This window comes from Bactrocera neohumeralis, chromosome 2 (assembly GCF_024586455.1).
Source record: "Bactrocera neohumeralis isolate Rockhampton chromosome 2, APGP_CSIRO_Bneo_wtdbg2-racon-allhic-juicebox.fasta_v2, whole genome shotgun sequence".
In the NCBI taxonomy this organism is placed as follows: Eukaryota; Metazoa; Arthropoda; class Insecta; order Diptera; family Tephritidae; genus Bactrocera; species Bactrocera neohumeralis.
Window position 1 is genome coordinate 36536463 of NC_065919.1, and position 21117 is coordinate 36557579.

The 21117-nt window shown below is 36.8% G+C and overlaps 1 protein-coding gene across 6 annotated transcripts in view; it reads right to left on the reverse strand.

The window, feature by feature from the left end:
• Positions 1-21117, reverse strand: part of LOC126757388 (cell adhesion molecule Dscam2) — a 167383-nt gene that overhangs the window by 76272 nt on the left and 69994 nt on the right. For all 6 annotated transcript variants that reach the window (XM_050471273.1, XM_050471283.1, XM_050471263.1 and 3 more), the window contains exons 5-7: positions 20803-20964; positions 10633-10782; positions 10250-10370 (exon numbers count right to left, since the gene is read on the reverse strand). In XM_050471273.1, the coding sequence (XP_050327230.1) occupies positions 10250-10370; positions 10633-10782; positions 20803-20964 (433 nt within the window). The remainder of the gene's footprint in view (positions 1-10249; positions 10371-10632; positions 10783-20802; positions 20965-21117) is intronic.

Genomic DNA, 21117 nt, shown 5'->3' on the forward strand with positions numbered 1-21117 from the left:
AACCCCACAACAACTACTAATAGCTCTTCAAGTCGTTGTTTCTTTACTCGCTTCTGTTCTCTTGACAAAAAAAATCCATGTAAAAGCAACAACAAATTTATCGAGTTCGTGCAAGAGAGTGTGCGAATACATCATTAAGGTGGTATAGCCGCTATCTTCAATGTTATTATACCAAGTTTTGTTTTGCATAATTTACTATTATGAATGGTTCAAATAACAAATGAAAATACAATTGTATTATATTCTCCTATTTTTAAAACTTAGGGTTGCAGTAAAAAGTCATTCAAAAATCTTTATATTAAGCATGTGGAGGCTAAGGGAGGTATTGGTCCGATTCAACCCATTTTTGACACACAGACATACCATTATAAGAGAAGTATTATCCCTTAAATTCAGTTATATATATCACACAGTGACCGACATTCTCGATCCAAAGTCAACTTCAGGTACCGGGGTATAAATATTCGGTACCTAGAAGCTTGGTGTCATGTGTAGTAGTCGGTCTTTGACCAAGTATCCTCTGGGTAGCCTAAGAACATTCGTTTGAAGGCGAACTAAAGTGAAAAGACGAAACATCCCCTCCGCAGGGTTCTGCGCTGGGTTTGGGACCCGCATTGTAAAAAATGCATCCAATGAAACATAACAATCAGCCTCGGGTGAGAAACATTCCTTTTAATGACGACCATGGCAAACAAATTAAGGATTACGGTTTGAGGGCATGCACCTGGAATGTCCGGTCGCTTAATTGGGAAGGTGCCGCTGCCCAGCTGGTTGATGTCCTCGTGAAAATAAAGGCTGACATCACCGCAGTCCACCAAATTCGATGTACGAAACAAGGACAGAGACGAATAGGTCCTTGTGACATTTACTACAGTGGCCATATAAAGGAGCGCAAGTTTGGTGTTGGATTCGTGGTAGTAGAGAGACTACGTCGCCGAGTACTGTCATCCACTCAGGTGTATGAACATCTAGCCACAATACGCATCAAACCGATGTGACCAAAGATGCCTTCTATGAGCGCTTGGAGCGCACTTATATCAAAATTGGTTGGACCGCAACAATATCAAAATCTCGCTTGGCGACTTTAACGCCAGGATGGACAAACAAGGTATTTTTGGCACTACGGTTGGTAAATTCAGCCTCCATGATGAAACATCCCCAAATGGGTTGAGGCTGATCGACTTCGCCAGGGCCCGAAATATGGTTATCTGTAGTGCTAGAGGAAAACCATCAACCGGATCGATCATGTTGTCATAGACGGAAGAAACGTCTCCAGTGTTTTAGATGTGCGTACGCTCCGAGGTACTAACATTGACTCGGACCACTATCTTGTTGCAGCAAAGATTCGCATCTGCCTCTGTGCAGCAAGAAACGCACGTCAACAAACACAAGGAAGGTTCGACGTCGAGAAGCTGCAATTACAACAGACAACAGAACCATTTTCTACTCGACTTGCACTCCTGCCCTCTGAGAGCACTCATCGACAACTCGGGAATAAGGGATCTGTGGAACGGCATTTCAAATTCCTTACGTACAGCTGCAACCGAAACAATTGGTTTCCGGAAAATGCAAAAGAACAGCTGGTACTTTGAGGAGCGTCGTGTCGCGGCGGAGAGAAAACAGACTGCCCACTTCGCAACGTTACGATCGACCACAACACGTGCAGAATGCGATAGATACCGAGAGTTGAAAAGGGCAACGAGACGCATTTGCAGACAGAAAAAGAAAGAGGCCGAAATGAATGAGTATAAAGAGTTTGACAAGCTGGCCGACAGAGGTAATGCTCGAAAAATTTACGAAAAAATGCGGCGACTAACAGAAGGTTTCAAGCCACGAGCATACTCTTGTAGAACCCCCAAAGGTGATCTAGCGACCGATGCCTAGAGCATACTAAAATTATGGAGGGAATAGTTCTCCCGCTTGCTGAATGGCAGTGAACGTACAACGCCAGGAGAAGGTGAACTCGATTTCCCAATCGATGACGATGGAGCAGACGCTCCATTGCCCGACCATGAAGAAGTTCGAATAACAATTACCCGTCTGAAGAATAATAAAGCGGCGGGGGCCGATGAATTTATGGCCGAGCTATTCAAACACGGCGGCGAAGAACTGAAAAGGATCATGCATCAGCGTCTTTGTAAAATATAGTCGGAAGAAAGCATGTCCAATGATTAGAATTTAAGTGTGCTCTGCACAATCCACAAAAAAGGACACCCCACAATTTGCGCCAACTACCGTGGCACAAGTCTCCCAAACTTGGCGTATAAGGATCTATTGAGCGTATTGTGTGAAAGATTAAAGCACACCGTCAACAAACTGATTGGATCTTACCAGTGTGACTTTAGAACTGGAAGATCGACAACCGATCAGAGAAGATATTCACCATGCACCAATTCTTGGAAGGTACAGTCCTTTATAAGAAATTACAACTGCTGGCGTACGCCGATGATATTGATATAAGTGGCCTCAACACCAGCGCCGTTAGTTCTGCTTTCTCCAGACTGGGCAAGGAAGCAAAGCATAAGGGTCTGGCAATGAACGAGGGCAAGACGAAATATCTCCTGTCATCAGACAAACAGTCGTCACTCATTATTCCCGTCCTGCTAAATGGTGCAGAGGCATGGACAATGACAACAACTTATGTCGACCTTACGAGTTTTCGAGAGAAAATTCTGCGAAAGATTTAGGGTCCTTTGCGCATTGGCCACGGCGAATATCGTATTCGATGGAACGATGAGCTGTATGAGATATATGACGCCATTGACATTGTTCAGCGAATTAAAAGACAGCGGCCACGCTGGCTAGGTCATGTTGTCCGAATGGACGATAACACTCCAGCTCTGAAAGTATTCGACGCAGTACCCGCCGGGGAAGCAGAGGAAGAGTAAGACCTCCACTCCGTTGGAAGGACCAAGTGGAGAAGGACCTGGCTTCGCTTGTTATATCCAATTGGCGCCACGTAGCGAAAAGAAGAAACGACTGGCGCGCTGTTGTTAACTCTACTATAATCGCGTAAGCGGTGTCTAAGCCAATAAAGAGAAGTACGTGCACATATGTATATACATAGGTATCTAGAAAAGCTGCGCCGTGTGTGTGCGTTGTATAGTTATTATTTAACGATTTGCTTCTTACCATAATTTGAGGAAAATAGAAAAACTAATAAATACATTCCCACGGATTAGGAGGTCCACAATGCCTTATAAGTATCAAAGCAATAATGAAGGGCAAAGTTCGGCTGCAACTAATATTTTATACTAATGCTATTTGCAAGGTACCAAGCCGAGGAGATACTTACAGTTATTGTCATAATTTTATAATACAAAACTTTCCACAATTATTCAACATGTATGTATATTCGAAGAAAATGAATGAATTATAATCAATTATACATAAGTCACAGGCTCACTTAGTTTCAACAATACAATTTGCTTTGTTTCCGAAATATTCAATTTTCCCGAGTAAACTGTAGTTTATACTATACGTACATTATATACATTTTTTAATTGAAATTGTTTATTATTTACTTAGCGCCTAGGGTTTTTATTACCTTGATTTCATCCATTTTAGGCGCAAGAACACTTTCTTATAAGCGACGCTCTTTAAGATACTTCACATGTGGATCGGTATATACCGTATAAAGTCAACTGGAAGTTCGAAAATACTATATTTCTATTAAGTAGATCGGAGCTAGAAGAAGTATTGAACTGATGTTTACGATTTATGGCATCACAAAATACTATTTTTTTATGATCCGATTTCGGCAACTTTCAAACGATAGATGTAATAACTTAAATACAATTTTATTGTGCAAAGTTTAATTTCGATAATGTCATTAGCTCCCGATTTATAAACTGTAAAGTAAATGAATCATAAGAAATTTAAAGTTGTGATATTGGCGGCAAATTGTGAATCAGGCATAGCTGTAGAGCGATTTCGTCAATTTATTCAACATTATATAAGAAAGTCAAAATATTGTAAAGCACCATTTCGTTGAAATTAGTTAAGTGCTCCTCAGATATACGATTTCACTTTTTTTCAGCGCTTATTTTTAAATTTTAAGTGTAATTTAAGGCTACAAAGTTTTATTTTTCTGACATAATTATTTAGCGAGTTATTACATTTTTCAACATAATCGTTATATGGGAAGTGAGGAAAGGCTAAGTTCGAGTGCAACCGACAATTTTATACTCTTGCAATTTGCAAAAATCAAAGCCAGGGAAATACTTGAAGGAGTAAAACCAATCACATAGAGTAAAGTCAGCAGGATGTTCGAAAATCCAGATATTAGTTATATATGGGCTATGCCAAGTTTTCGCTCAAAGTTATCTCTTTTAGGCACAAAAATAAACTGTTCTGAATAAAACACACTATATCATTTTCATTGGTATAATTCAAATATTGGCCGATATATGCGATACAAAGTCACCCGAAAGTTCGAAAATCTGTATATTAAGTATATGAAGGCTAAGGGAAGTATTGCTTCGATTCAACCCATTTTTGACACACAGACAAACCATTATAAGAGGAGGATTATCCCTTAATTTCAGTTATATATATCACACATTGACCTACATTTTCGATCAAAAGTCAACTATATGTACCGGAGTCTAAACATTCGGTACCTAGGGCTTGAACAGTTTTTATTTGGTTTAAAAATTGTTTGGTCATAAGGTGGCATACACTTAAGATATTATTCTTGCAAAGTTATCACGTTATATTAATTGCTTCATGATTTGTGTACTGGAAACTGAACGAACTTAAAATTGTGCGATATGGGAAGTAGGCGTGGTTGTGGTCCAATTTCATCGATTTTCAAAGTGTAATATAAGAATGCAAAAGAAATGCTACGTACAAAATATTGACGAAATCGATTGGTCACGACCTGAGATATGAGATTTCACCAAAAAGTGGGCGGTACCACGCCCATCGTCCAATTTTCCTAACAGCTTCAATAACGCTCTCTCATCCCATCTCGGTGGTAAAATTTAATGTTTCTGGCGTATTTAGTTATTACTTTATCATGCTTTTAGTAGTTTTTAACAGTACCATTATAAGAAGATCCTCCGATTTCATAAATTTACACCCCGTCGGTAGAAGTTCTTATAAGACTTGCACACAGCAAATTTGGTTGTTAGCTTAAATGGCTTAAGAGATATATGCATTAAACTTGTTTAAGGGCGGGGCCACGCCCACTTTTTCAAAAAAATTTTCCCACAGGTGCCCTTGACTTCTGCGATCCCCTGTGTCAAATATGAGTTTTATATCTTAATTTAGTGCTTAGTTATGGCAATTTATAGGTTTTCGGTTAATGGCGATTTGTGGGCGTGGCATTACGCCCATCTACGAACTCGAACTACTTCTTTTGTACCAAGAAACCTGCACACCAGGTTTCATCAAGATATCTCCATTTTTACTCAAATTACAGCTTACACGGACGGTCGGACGGACGGAAGGACAAACAGACAGTCAATCGGATTTCAACTTTTCTCGTAATCCTGATAATTTATATATACATACATATATAACCGTATATCTATCTCGATTAGTTTTATGTGATACGTACAACCGTTAGGTGAACAAAACTATAATACTCTTTAGCAACTGTTTGCAAGAGTCTAAAATCGCTCCACATCGCAACTATTCGTGGGCTTTTGCCATTATACTCGTATGGTGCTCGTTATTTGTCGAATTTCTGAAAATGTCGAGCGTTCATTTTCCTTACATAATGCCCAAGTGTCAACAAGACAAAGAACTACTCGAAGTTATGAAAATATTGCTGCCATTCAGGCAATTTATATTTTCTGAAGACCGCAATTTGCCGATTCCAAGACGTTATCAAGAATTGGCGCTGTCTCAAACCACAACCTAACAGATTTTGAGAAAAGATTTGAACTTGCATCCGTATTAAATTGTTCTCACTAAATTGACAGTTTGGTGTGGATTTTGGTCCAGTGGAATTATGGGTCCGCACTTCTTTCGAAATGAAGCTGGTGGCACCGTTACTGTTAGTGGAGAGTGGTATAGATCGATTATAACCAACTTCTTATTGCCGTAATTAGAAGAAGTTTATCTGGTCAACATCTGGTTCCAATAAGACGGGGCTACGTGCTATAACCTTAAATGAGAACTATTGCGAGAAAGGTTTAAAGATTCGATTGTTGAAGTTGTGATTTAACACCAGTAGACAACAACTTGTGGGATCATTGGCCTTTAGCAATAAACCAGACTATTCGAGCTTTAGAAATTTATATTGAAAGTGCTATTCATGACGTACAACTTGATTTAGTGACAAAAGTACTCGAAAATTGGGTTCACCGCATTCGTTCCTGCAAAAGAAGTCGTGGAGGTCATTTAATATGTCACTCTAAATAAAAAAAAAATTAAATTTCTTCAACAATTAGTTTATTTTTTTTTTAAGAAATTATATCACTCTTATAGGAAAACCTATGATAGACCTATGAACAAGTTGTTGTCAAAATATTATACCTGTATTACTAGTTTTTGCAAAAAAATTCAACATTAATTATTGGTCGAATTATTGGTGAAATCGTAAATGAATAGCAATCAAATTGGGATTCTTATGAATTTATATGTATATTATTTAGTTTCATTAATATGTTTTAATCGCGCCAACGAATATTATTTAACGATGATTTTATCGTTAAATGAGAACTATGCTAAACTCAACCAAAGTCTAAATTATATTACATTGAGTTCAAGTGGGAAACGTCAACCAGAGAATGAAAATTCTTTAATTAGTAATAGGAAATTTAGACCAAGTCCAATTCCATTCATATCCACTTGCCGACTTTATTACATTAAAAAGTCGCAAAGTCAGGTGGAAAGTCGCAAATCATTATATATGCTATATTGGGCAATAGAAAAAGGGACGGGCTGATTTCTCTAACTTTTGACATTGCCCAGGTATATTCAAGTGTATATTTTCAAGCAATTTATAAACTCATACACTGACCGATATATTGAGTTTAGGGTCTTTTAGAATAAAGAAATCATTGAACTATACTATGTGCAATATTATACGTTCAGTTAATTTTGTTAAGATATCTTATACAAACTTGTATATTGACCGATTTTTGCAGTTTAAATCCAACCGAAAGTTTGAAAATTTATGTTATGAATAACATACGAGATATAGGGGTACTATGGACCGCTATTATGTATTTTTGCCATCACCAGTTATAATTAACAGAAAAAGCTGTTCTCACAGTTTACCTGAGGTACCTTAACCTTACATACCATCGCCGCAATAATGGAAACGGATAATCGAAAACCCTGATATTGGTTACATGAGGAATAGGTCAAATTTTCACCCGATTTTATTCATATTAGACACAAAGACGCACCGTTCTAGGAAACCACGCTCACTCGATTTAATTAACGTAATTTGCATATTGGCTTATATTCGCAAGAAAAAGTTAGCCGGAAGTTCGCATGTTTTTATATTTGGTATATGGTAGGGTTAATAATTCCCTTAATCCGATTCAACCCATTTTTGACGCACGAACATATTATTATGAGATAAGGATTTACAGACATACCTATTTGCGATAAATAGTTCGCAACAGGAACCTGGGTGCATATATTCGGTACCTGGGGGCTTGATTTTTGGGCATAAGCTAGTACACTTCCTAAATAGTACTTGCACAAAGTTTTACCCGGATACTTGTACATTCATTGGTGCACAGTTTGTGTTCTCGGAAGTGAAAGATTCAGACAAAATTTAAAATTGTGTTATATGAGAATAGGCGTGGATCTAGTCCGGAATTTCTGTTGATCATTTAAATATATATAACCCTTTTAGGTGATACAAACAACGGTTAGGTGAACAAAACTATTATACTCTGTAACAACATGTTGCAAGAGTATAACAAACATACACATGCGCTTTTTATGATATCAACCACACACCACTGTTTTCGGGTTCTCTACTGCGGTAAAGTAACGTGAGGAAACATATGATTTTCTAGTTATTGGTATGTGGATGTGTGAGTCTTCACTTTAGCCCAATTGACTTAACATTCAGTTGCGCTGCGCACGTGCTGAAAATGTTGAATAGGAAAATACTTTGGCTTTGCTGGCGTACCTTTTGCATAAAGTAAATCTGTTGCAGATTAAGCTTAAGCAGCATTTATTGATTTCCAAATTCGTTGGATGTCGCATATCCATAAGTATGTGAAGGTTAAATAACGAGCATTTGCGGTAAAAATAGGTGATTTTGCACAAATCTTCTACCTCAGGTTAAGAAATTGAGATTAAATTGTGGAATATGTTGCGCAGTGTATACAAATTATGTTCAGGAATCGATTGTTTGTAACTCGTTAAGTTTATCCATATACACATGCATATACTTATATATGGCTACATATATGTATATTATACAGATCTGAGTGATCAGGATGAAGATACGAGGTTATTTCCAATTCCCTGACTGCTCTGTTTGCAAGATGGAAGTTAAAACGTTTTATACCATGCCTGTCGGATAATAGTGAGTTTTCCTTAGGAAATTAATTAAGAATTATATATATTTATAAGTTTCACAACTCGGATTCATTCAAGTAGCTGGAGTATTATAATATTCAGCTGCGCTCGAAAACCAGGTTCCTTACTTATTTTTATTTGACGGACATCTTTCTTCCAAATAAATGTTGGCTGAAACAAAAAAATTTCATTTATTGCTCTATATAGGCAAGAATGTGAGTTTTAAATATACTGACATTTGAATTTAATTCTTCCGTAGAAGGAACAATTTCATGGCCACATTTAAGCCGAACAACCAATTGATATCAATAAGCAAAACACTGCTAGGCAAACAATCTTTTATGGCACCATCAATCTGCGCCCAAAATGGTTTCGAAGTAAGCAAATATTTTTTTTATAATTAATAATAAGCTGCTGACCACAAAATAATAGCGTTGCCGCAAACAAGTGAGTTGAGTCCATGTGGCTAGCTGCACTGTCGGCACGGGCAACCTTTATTCAACGGAGAATACTATCATCATTAACTTAAGCTAGTTGCCTCCCATTATGCATGTAAGAATATGTGGGTCTTTATGGTATTTTATTAGTCCCATTCATGACCTGTACGTGTGCAGATCCCTTACGAGCTAAGCTATGACGGGTTAGCAAATATAATAAACTAAACGTTACTTGCTTTTGCCCAAATGACACTTTGGTGGTGGCGAGTTCATTATTTCTTTTTGGCGAACGAATTTCAAATATGTATGTATGTATTAAAAGCACCTAAAGAAGTACGAGTAAATATACACATTTAAGGCCACATTTAGACATAAAACATTTACTATGTAACTAGAGAGAAAATAAAATTCTATTAATGCCTCTAGCTAAAGATTCGTTACCATAAAACACATACAGGCCAATCGGCCACCATTGCTTAATCAGCAGACATCCTAAATATAATATTATTCATTCTTCATAGGAAATACATATTAAAAAAAAGCAAATTTCCAAAATTTTGAAATCGCTTTAATAGTTTTTACTGAAAACTCGATTTAAAAATATTTGTATAATAATTACTTATTATTTATAAATAGATAAGGTGTATATAATAATGATATTAGAAATTCATTGTAATTCAATTGAAAATAGATAATACTAATCCACACAACTTACGTCAGTCGATATACTACATATGTATTTAATAGTCTTAAAAATAGTCTTAAAAATCAATAATGATTTTGAGAATAGAATAGATTCAAAATCGTTTTCATCGCAATACATATTATATTATTCATATATATTAATTATTATTTCATCATAGTGCGTTAGAATTCATTGAAATCGATTACCTGAAAGCCAAACAATATGGAATAAATGGATGAATTGTTCGATGAGTGACTACTGTTCTCATATAGTATATTTATAGTTTCGTTGCTCAGGTTAATAATTGACAATAATATAATAATGTATCGATAATTATATGAGCTAAAATTAAAAGAAACAAGACAAAACGTTGACTTCGGCTGGACCGAAGCTATAATAAATACCCTTGACTGGGGCTATCATAAAAGAGTATAAAAAGACCTTTAGGTTATGTTATATTGGGCGGATCTCAACAATTTCTTATGAGAAAGCAAGAAAAAAATGTATGCCAAAATTCATTTTCATATTTCCGGCGTCCGTTTTTAGCGTTAAATACGACATAAAACTGTTCATTACAACACCAAATAATTAAACAAATATCCAAATAATCTCTTTTATGCTGACTTACGTAAATATAGGAAAAGGATTTCCCTGGATGTTGCACGGCAAATGGACATCACTACCACGTTCCACATGTACTTCCATTACTGGCTTCTGAGTCGTGCGAGGTGCAAGATTTTTGCTTAGCTCTGCAAATCACAACAAAAATTGCTCAAAATATATTTAACTCTCTTCCAAGTTAAAATTATAGCAAATTGTTCTCAAACATTTAAATAGGAATGAAAGGGTTTGATATTATTGGATCGAAGTAATTTAGACCGAAGCTGCCAATTTTGTCAGCCATAGAATAAATATATAAATTATATATATTAAATATTATATATATGTATGGAGATATATTTAACTTTGTTAGTCGGTTAGACACAAAATTTCATTCGTGTAACTGCATACCTTTCACCTGCAACATTATAGCATCACTGCGCTGCTTTTCCCCATTCAGTGTGTTTGTGACCAGGCAAGAGAACTTCACCAAGCTGTCCTCTGTGCGCACCGAGCGTATATAGAGGTCTCCATATGACGAGAGTACCACATAACGTCCAGCTGCATCAATAGATTAATCAGAAGGTTAGTGCTTAGATAAACTTGTTATTTTCAGTGCTGTTATGATTTTTATATAACAACACACTACACGTCAAACACTAAACAAAAACTAATAAACTAATAAGAACAAGTAAATAAATAATATTTCGGCCTTTTCAAGGCTTATGTGAAATTCTTATTTATACGTTAGTACATATATCTTAATAGAAAAAGCTCGACAAAGTTAAAACACAACACAGCACACTTATTAAGTGATCATCCAAACTTTTTCTCACCATTTCCATAGTAGGACTTTTATTATGTTTCAAAATGGGCGTTCGTCACGATAATAGCATTTCATTACCGTTAAATTTATGACAAACGCGCTCCCTTAAGGTCAGAAAATAATCTCTGGGCCCAGAAAGGAGGAATACCATGAACGCTTAAGCAAATTATACACTCGTGGCCACGCAAAGCTTACCACTGTAGGTAGGAGTGGTAGGTAGGAGTGCAGCCCTATCGGGCTCAATTAGCACTTGATGTGCCATTTTGATTTCTTAAATATTTTTAGGTCTTTTTGGTTCGTTCGTGATTTTCTTCAATTTTGTTTCTTAGTTATTAGTAAGCTGAAGTAAACTTTATTATATGGTCTAATTATAGTTTTTAATTTATTACTTTTAATACATAAAACACAAACTAGCTTTTCTGTGTTTGTACAAAATCGGTAGATTTTATTGTTTTTAAAGTAATAAAGTGACTGAGTGAGTAAAGTTTCAATTAAATTAAAAATATCAGTTTTTCATCGGATGTCTCTTACGTTTCTTAACTTCCAAATGATTTTATCTTTAGCTGATTGTGTTGTGTTTGAAATGTTTAATATTTTTGATAAATAACACGTCATTAACTTCTTTCTAAATAAAAAAATATTCAATACCGCAAAAAGTACTATTATAGAATGTTGTCCAGTACGCACAAAACTTGAAAATTTTAAGTGGCATGGTTTGCGTGGCCACTTGTGTATGTTCGATTGTATTGATTTTACATAATCAAGTTACAGTATGTTTTGTGCGTTTACCGTATTGAATATTTTTGGTTCATATAGTCTGTCCGTAGTTGAAAATGTAACATCTATTTATCATATAGATGACAATGGAATAGATTTTCCATTGCCCGACTACGATAAGGGTCGATTAGCAATTACCCGCCTGAAGAACAAGAAAGCGGCAGGGGCCAATAGATTGCCGGCCAAGCTATTCAAATGCGGCAGCGAATAACTGACAAGGTGCATGTAGCAGCTTCTTTGCAAGGTATGGTGGGACTAAAGCATGCCTGACGATTGTGGGACAATAGCTAATAACTCCTTTCACCAACCAAACAGTCAGCGCATTCGCTACTTGGCTAGCTCGTCGCTGTTGTCAGTCACAACTTTAAAGTTGTAGATAATTTCTTCTATCTTGGAATCAGCATCAACACCAACAACAATATTAGCCTTGAAATTCAACGCAGAATCACTCTTGTCAAGAGGCGCTACTTTAGACCGAGTAAGCAATTTAAAAGTAAAGTCCTCTCTCGATGAACAAAGACCAAACTCTATAATATGTAACACTGCTACATAGTGCAAAGTGTAAGTTAATAACACCAGTGATATGTATGTACTATGTACATATCTATTATCTATGTATGTAAGTATATAAATAAAAATGAATCGTCAAAATGTATGTACGCGCATAACTCAATAACGCCTGGACCAATTTGGCCAATTCTTTTTCTTAAATGTTCGTTGAAGTTCAAAGATGGTTTTTACGGCGAGAAAAATTCGAATAATTTCCGGAAAACCCCTAAAAACAGCCTTTTTCTTTTTCCCATACAAACGTTACAATAAAAATGAATGTTTGTTTGTTAGTAACACTAAGAGAACGGTTGAACCAATCTTGAAATTGAAAGGTTGTTTGTTGTGGATCGGGAAAGGTTTAGAAACAGAATACCTTATACTTTTATTGAGGAGAAGTCGGATAATTGGACAATTCCAAAAAGTAACATTTTCCATACACATTTTTTCAATTTCTGTTTGTTTTGTTTTTCAATATTTTGATTTGTAAATTATTTGAATTGTTCAATTGCGGTCGCTTGCTTTTTTATTCCGGCTATCCAAAGGAAAAATTATTGAAAATTATTCAGTGAAAACATTATGTGTGCTTCACACAAAGTAATCTATTACAGATTGAAATTTGTTAAGAAGCCAAGAAGAGGTCGCGCTAATATTGGTCGGCGTTCTTTTTGCCATCAACGTATGGCAGCCCAAGAAAAGGCAAGAAGTACTTCCAAAATGCGATGACATACGTGCGGAATTATTGATCGCGGTCAATCAGCTAGCGATGGTAACGATATCACAGCACGACTTATTAAACAATAGCTGCGATGTTTGATGGTCTTTATCTTGAAGCAACCTATGGTATATGGTGCTGTTAGATGCTGAATGTATTCTGTTGAGTAGCAAAAAAGAGGTTTGCCGCACGCACACATTCTTCTTTGGATGGTGGATGGTGGTTACACCAGATCAAACCGAAGAACTCATTTCTGCGGAAATTCCTGATTCAGAGATAGATCCAGAATTATACGAAGTGGTGAGAACCAATATGGTTCATGGACCTTGCGAACCTTACAATCCCACTTTGGTTTGTATGTCTGACAATAAATGCACGAAACACTACTCATGTGCTTTTCTTTCGGAAACGGAAATGGGAAATGATGGATATTCACTGTATCGGCGTCGCTCACCAGACGACAATGGCAGAATATTTAGTATTTAGAGGCGTGAATATCGACGTTAACAACACATCGAAGTTGACAACACATGGATCGTACCATATTCGCCACTTTTGTCTAATTCACATTCAAAACTCATGTCAATGTTGAATATTGCAGATTGGTGAAATCGATCAAATACGTTTGCAAGTACGTCACCAAAGAAAGCAACATAGCGGTTATTGGCCTTGAACGATATGAGATCAGTAGTATCAAATGGGTCGATATGTGAACTGCAATAAAGCGCTTTGTAGGATATTTACTTTTGCAATTCATGAAAGTTTTCCGACTGTTGTGCGTCTCGTGGTTCAACTTCATTTAAGTCATTGCGTATTGTGAATGGTACAGTGTGCAACTTTTTGAGAAGCATGCCAACAGTTGCATTTGCTGGAATATGAAAATCACTAGAAACAGACGAAAGACAATGCGATAGTTACTTCGTATGCTACTGAAATTCGCATACTTTTCTCGAAGGTCATTTTGACATATCAGCCTTCAAATTCGCGTTAATTATGGGATACGAAAAAATGACATTGCCGACGACATTTTACATTGTATTCGCTAAGAATTGGAAATGGGAAAATTTCGGTTGATACTTCCAGTGGTTTGATATCAATTTCACCTCCCTTTTGTCAATTCACTTCAACGGAAGATGAATTCATCACGAATGTTTATCCGAACATTGGTCAAATTATCGTAACTGCAATTGTTGCCAAAAATACCGATGTTAACGATGTTATTCTTAAACTGGAAGATTCAAAGTCAAATTCCGGGAGGTTTGCGCTCATATAAATCGATCGATTGTCTTGACAAGGAAGACGAAACCGTAAATTATCCAGTGGAATTTCCAAATTCTTTGGAGAGGCTTGGTATGCCGCAGCATCATTTGCGTTTCAAAGTTGGATCTGTCATTATTATGTTTCACAATCTTCATGCGCCGAAACTGTGTAATGTAACCCGACTGATTATGACGCAGTTATCGAATACAAGGGACAGCCATTTCAGCTCAAACGTATTCAATTTCCAGGGAAAACTGGCTTTGCGTTGACAATCAACAGAACACAAGGAAATCGGCAAATGCTATGTTTTTTCACAGCCAGATACGTGTTGACGAGTTGGAAACCCATCTTCTCTGTATATTTACGCACCAGAACAGAAATCAAAAAATTATGTTTATTAAATTGCGCTACATTAAAAAAAATGTAGAAAAATCGAAAATAAATCCTTTTCGACATAATACCATTTCAACTTTTTTTCATTTCAAAACACATAATTTCACGCAGGACAACGGCTGCGGGGTCATCTAGTTTGTCATAAATATGTAACATGACACTTATGGTGTCCGTCTTAAGTAGATTGGATATGTAGGTTTTAGAATGTAAGATGAAACATTGTATTTTGCTAATACGGTCCGCCTTAAGTGGTCCCAAGATGCAATTCATAGATTGTAAGATGAACCTTTCCACTTATGACCTTGGTCTATCTTAAGTGAATTGTAGATATACTTCTTAGAATGTAAGATTAATATCGGTATCTAGACTTAAGCAAAATATTGTATTTAAGAAAACGAAATAAAGAAAAGAAAAGAAAAATTGCTCACGAAAACTTAACCCAGTTATTAATTTGTACATATGTGATCTGGTCTACGAAAAGGGAGCTAACGTGCGAAAACTAGTTTTCTGGGAAACAGCTGTTAAAAATAAACAACTCGTTTCGTCAGTTTCTCGTTATCTCATTAATTGTTCTCCTTTCCAGAGGCTTCAAGGACGTCCAGTAAGTGTCGTTTTTGGTCGGAATATTATTATAGTTCATCGTGTAAGTTGCTAGAGTGGAACATTTAAATACCGCGCAGCTGCTGTTGTCTTGTGTTCATTCGTCTCTCTTTCCGGATGTCAGTTGTACATCTATCACAATCTTCGCAGCGTAGTTTCGGATATATCTAAAGTAGATATTGTGGCTCCATTGCCGAAAGATTTGCCATCGAAGAAACGGAAGGCAAAAACTAGTGAAGATGTTCTCAAACCAGACGAGGAACCAGGTCCATCTTCCTCAGGATCAACACGTAAAAAGATCTCAAGGAAAACGACAACAAAGAAAAATACATAAACTACTCAGCATTATTATTTTTGGCGCATAATACGTTTTTCTAGTGTATAATCATGTCTTTATAGCTTATAATTCAATGTATTTTGTTCATTACAAAAAAATTATATTTTTTCGTATTTTTACTCTTCTTTCTCTACATTTTTAGGAAACTTTCAAACAAGTTATGACTTTTTGGATTCTATCACGTGAAAAAGCATCTCATCTTCCATCCGAATCAACTAAAAAGTGAAAATTGATTTTTTGACACCTAAGCCCCCTTTCCGTAGACCAGGTCACATATAATGAAATCATCTGATGAGTCGGACTTAGGAGCGTTCGACAAAAGGTTTTGCGGAAGATTTTTTGTTTTTTGAAGAATACGGCATTTTTGAATGGCAATCATTTTTGACGGGAAAGTGTTGAAATATTTGTGTAATAAACATTTTAACCTACTTTTTATTGATGACATTGGTTTTGTCACCTACTATTTACTTACTGCAATGATTTTCATATTTAAACTGTTGCCATTCACACTGACCTTCAATTGGGGAAAATGAATATTGATTACCCAATGGAATATGCGTTTTAAGATAAATCGTTTAAGCTAAAATCCGCTCCAATGAATTTCATTATTTAATCATTTCAAAGAATGCACGTTTATATCGTAGAACAGCATCGGTAGGTGAAACCAGGACATTACCAGCAAAAAATAATAAATGCAGACCAGACATCAAGCCAGGGGACTGTGCGTCGAAGTACGCATATACAGTATATGTGAGTATGTTAAAGAGTAGCCGACTACGCATTTTCACATGGAAAAAAGATTTCCCAATAAATGTCAACTGCAATGCATTTCCGCCTCACTACACCAAAAAACAGGGACAATGTATTGATCACCAGCCCATCCCATAGGCACCAAGAGTCATCACTGCAACATACTTACGTATAAATTCGACGTACCAGTAAGAACTCTGAATCGACAAGTCTTAACAACAACAGTAGAAAGGCAAAATAGTATGGCAGTATTCGAGGAGACACAGTGCAATGCGAAAGTGCAGCGCTAAATATAACAAACAGAAAAGCCAAAGGTGTGGGTGTGTTGCAGTTCATCCGGAAGGGTTTCGAGCATACATTTTGCACAGCGGATAAACAAGCGAACAGCGCTGTACATTGTTTGAGTTTGACGCCGAAATGAGGTAAACATGCAATTTATTATTTAAATATATTACATACATATATTACATATATTGTATACTAGTTTTATGTACTACAAATTATTGAAGTTAGAAGTTGCGGGGTTATCATGCGATTTCGGCGATTTCACGAAGTCGTAGGAGGTGTCGAAAAAATTCCTTTGATATTGCTTCAGCTGTTTTGGAGATATATAATATATTGTACGTTAAACCTACTAATTGGCGGGGCGAAAATTACTTTTTACATGTTCTCAAAGCACATACATATGCGTTCACCCAATACGTTTTGGTGTACCAATTTATACAATTTTTGGTGTCTAAATTTGTGGTTTAGTTATGGCTTTTTATAGGTTTTCGATAAATGGAGTTTTGTGGTCGTGGCAGTTTTTAGATTCCGCCCATCTACAATACAGCACTTCTCATGTAGCCAAGGAACAAGTATACAAAGTTTAATCAAGATATCTTACATTCTGCTGAAGTAACAGCTTGCACGGACGGAGAGACAGACATACAGACACTCGAGTTTCAACTTGTCTACCATTCCGGATTTCCTGCCATGCGCTGTGAACCCGGCAACAACAACAACAACTATGTAGCAACTTGTTGCACGAGTATAAAAATTAATTTGTATTGAAATCAAAGATGTCTCTGATTTTCTCCAATTGAGAAATTGACTACTCAGAAATAGGCCTCAAGAAGGGAAGTCGAAACAATTATCCTTATATAAAATTATTTCAAACTATTCTAATTGAATAGGTATTTTAACAGCATTATACCATCGCGGATTCTAGAGTGTATCTTTTGTTTGTTCTCTTTTCGAGTTTTCCGATTCCCATAAACAGTTATTCATGGCAATCGCATGTTCACACCGCGATCGCATTGTTATCTTTTTCAGATCATATGATCAACGATTTATATTATTTCATGAAAATGTATTACGTTTTACAGTGTCAAAATCCACTCATCTTACGATTTTTATAGTTTGCTAATTGATGTAGAAGAACAACAAAGCAGCGGGGCCAATGGATTGGCGGCCGAGCTATTCAAACACGGCGGCGAAGAATTGATAAGGAGCATGCATCAGTTTCTTTGCAACATATGGTCGGACGAAAGCATGCCCAACGATTGGAATTTAAGTGTGCTATGCCCAATCCATAAAAAAGGAGACCCCACAATCTGCGCCAACTACCGTGGGATTAGCCTCCTCAACACCGCATATAAGGTTCTATCGAGCGTATTGTGTGAAAGATTAAAGCCCACCGTCAACAAACTGATTGGACCTTATCAGTGGGCTTAGACCTGGCAAATCAACAACACCAGATATTCACCATGCGCCAAATCTTGGAAAAGACCCGTGAAAGGAGAATCGAGCACACCATCTCTTCGTCGATTTCAAAGATGCTTTCGACAGCACGAAAAGGAGCTGCCTTTATGCCGCGATGTCTGAATTTGGTATCACCGCAAAACTAATACGGCTGTGTAAACGGACGTTGAGCAAGACCAAAAGCACCATCAGGATCGGGAAGGACCTCTCCGAGCCGTTCGATACCAAACGAGGTTTCAGACCAGGCGACTCCCTATCGTGCGACTTCTTTAATCTGCTGCTGAAGAAAATAATTCGAGCTGCAGAACTTAATCGAGCAGGTACAATCTTTTGTAAGAGTGTACAGCTGCTGGCGATTGCCGATGATATTGGCGGCCTCAACACCCGCGCCGTTAGTTCTGCTTTCTCCAGACTGGACAAGACGAAATATCTCCAGTCGTCGCACTCGCGACTTGGCTCTCACGTCACTGTTGACAGTCATAATTTTGAAGTCGTAGATAATTTCATCTATCTTGGAACCAGTATAAACACCACCAACAAATTACTGAGTAGGCAATTGAGAAGTTCTCTCTCGACGAACAAAAGCAGAGGCTTGGACGATGACAACAACTGATGGGTCGACGTTGCGAATTTTCGAGAGAAAAGTTCTACGAAAGATTTATGGTCCTTTGCGCATTAACCACGGCGAATATCGTATTCGATGGAATGATGACATTAACATAGACATAGTTGAGCAAATTAAGAGATAGCGGCTACGCTGGCTAGGTCATGTTGTTCGAATGGACGAAAACACTCCAGCTCTGAAAGTGTTCGACGCAGTACCCGCCTGGGGAAGCATAGAAAGAGGAAGACCTCCACACCCTTGGAAGGACCAGGTGGAGAAGGATCTGGCTTCGCTTGGATAATCCAATTGGCGCCACGTTGAGAAAAGAAGTAACGACTGGCGCGCTGTTGTTAAATCGGCTATAATCGCATAAGCGATGTCTACGCCAGTAAAGAAGAAGAAGAAGAGTTGATGTAGATTTAACTAAAATAAAATTATAGCAAACAAAAAATTTATTCTGTAATTTGTTTATAAGTACATGTAAGTGCTCTACATTTGACTTCCATAGTCCTTTGTTCCATCATTTAATTTAATTAAAAACCTTTTTTTAAGATTTTAACAAAAACGTGTAGAACAAACGATTTGAGTACGACAGCTAATTAGAAACGAAAATGTTTTATATGCAAAAAGATACTACTATTAAAAAATTGTTTATTTTCAGGTGGTATGTTGTTACTTAACCCTTTTACTTTAATACGGCTTCACATCGATTGCGAATGGACGTTATAAGACTCTGACAGCGCACCACTAGTGTTGCTTGCCATGCCGTCTTAATTTCATCAAAAAGGACATCTATATTTGTGATATTTTTGAAACCTACAGCTTTTTTGACATCAACCCAGATGTGTTCTCTTCAGGACCTCAAAACATTCATGGAATTTTCGACAAAAAACGTTTGTGTCAATTTTTCCGTATGCTTTGGATTGTTATTTTGTTGGAATTTTCTTATACCAGGCAAATTCCTTCTTAGTCCATGACAGAATGACATTTTTTAGGATGTCGACGTATTTCTCCTTTTTGTAAATTACATCAATCGTATGGAGCGGACCTATACCTTTTCAGGATAAAAATTCCCACATCATGATTGATCCTCCACCATGCTTCACTACGCGTGAAACATAGCGAGGATAAAATTCTTGATAGATGCGACCAAACGCCGTGAAACTGTTTTCTTGGATATTTGGACATTATATTCGTCTTCAGTTTTACGTAGAATGTCAGTGGAACTCATTTTTGGGTCTCTTCGGCGATGGTAGTAATTCAGCGGTCTATTTCTGTTGAAGTTTTTTGGGTTTTTTCTTTGCGTGTAACATTGGAAATGGTTTTAAAATTCTGTATATGCTTAAGGACATTGAAAATAAATTTTTTGATCTGATTAAAAATTTCTTTGTGCTTCTTTCCAGACTGACGAAGGTTAAAAATGTAACCAGTAGGGCAGGTGTACCGCTGCAGCCTTTTCTCATTAAAAAAACTTGAATAAAACATTTCAATGTATTTTAAACCACATCTTTGAAACACATCCTTACCAGAAACCAATAGCATTATTAATAAAAATTAATACCTTGAGGAATTTTTATTCTTTAAAGAACTGTTTCTAATTAGCTTTCGCACTTAATTCACCTTCTATATCGTAACGCATTTACCATTTGGGTAAAAATCAACAGAACTTCAATTGAGCGAATTTAGTAGTACATAGAGTAACACAAACAATGAAAGGTTTTTAGGAATATAAATAACGGTATACCAAAACATTTAATCATTATACTCATCGGCACCTTACAAAAGGGAGCGTTTCTATCTATAGTTAGCTGTCAACAGCTGTATGTAGCTAAAAACGTAACTGTGCCAACTGTGACGAATACATTAAGGGTAAACTGTACAAAAAAATGTCAACACCAAAAATGCAAAAGAAAAACTGATACCAAGGAAAACCTTTACATATACATAGTACATAAGTATGTTCATAAACAAACCATATGTACATAAAAACGCCAGTGTGTATTCAGGATTGTACCCGATGTAGTACTCACCAACATCTGATAGATCGGGCAGTAGTATCTCCTCGCCGCGATGCCAGCTGGACACCTTAACATACGGCCGCACATAGTCCGGAATAGCGCACTTGATCAACGCTGAATTTCCCAAATAGACTTCGGTATTTTCCACGTGCACATGAAACTGGCGGCGAACAACTGCAAAAAAGAAAATGAGAATTCAACAACAACCGAAAGAATGTAAAAAACTACTGTTGGAATTGTGAATGGCTATATAATTGCTCCTCTACATGTACATACATATGTGTATTTGCTCATGGAAGTAAATACATATGTGTGCGTTTAGTAGGC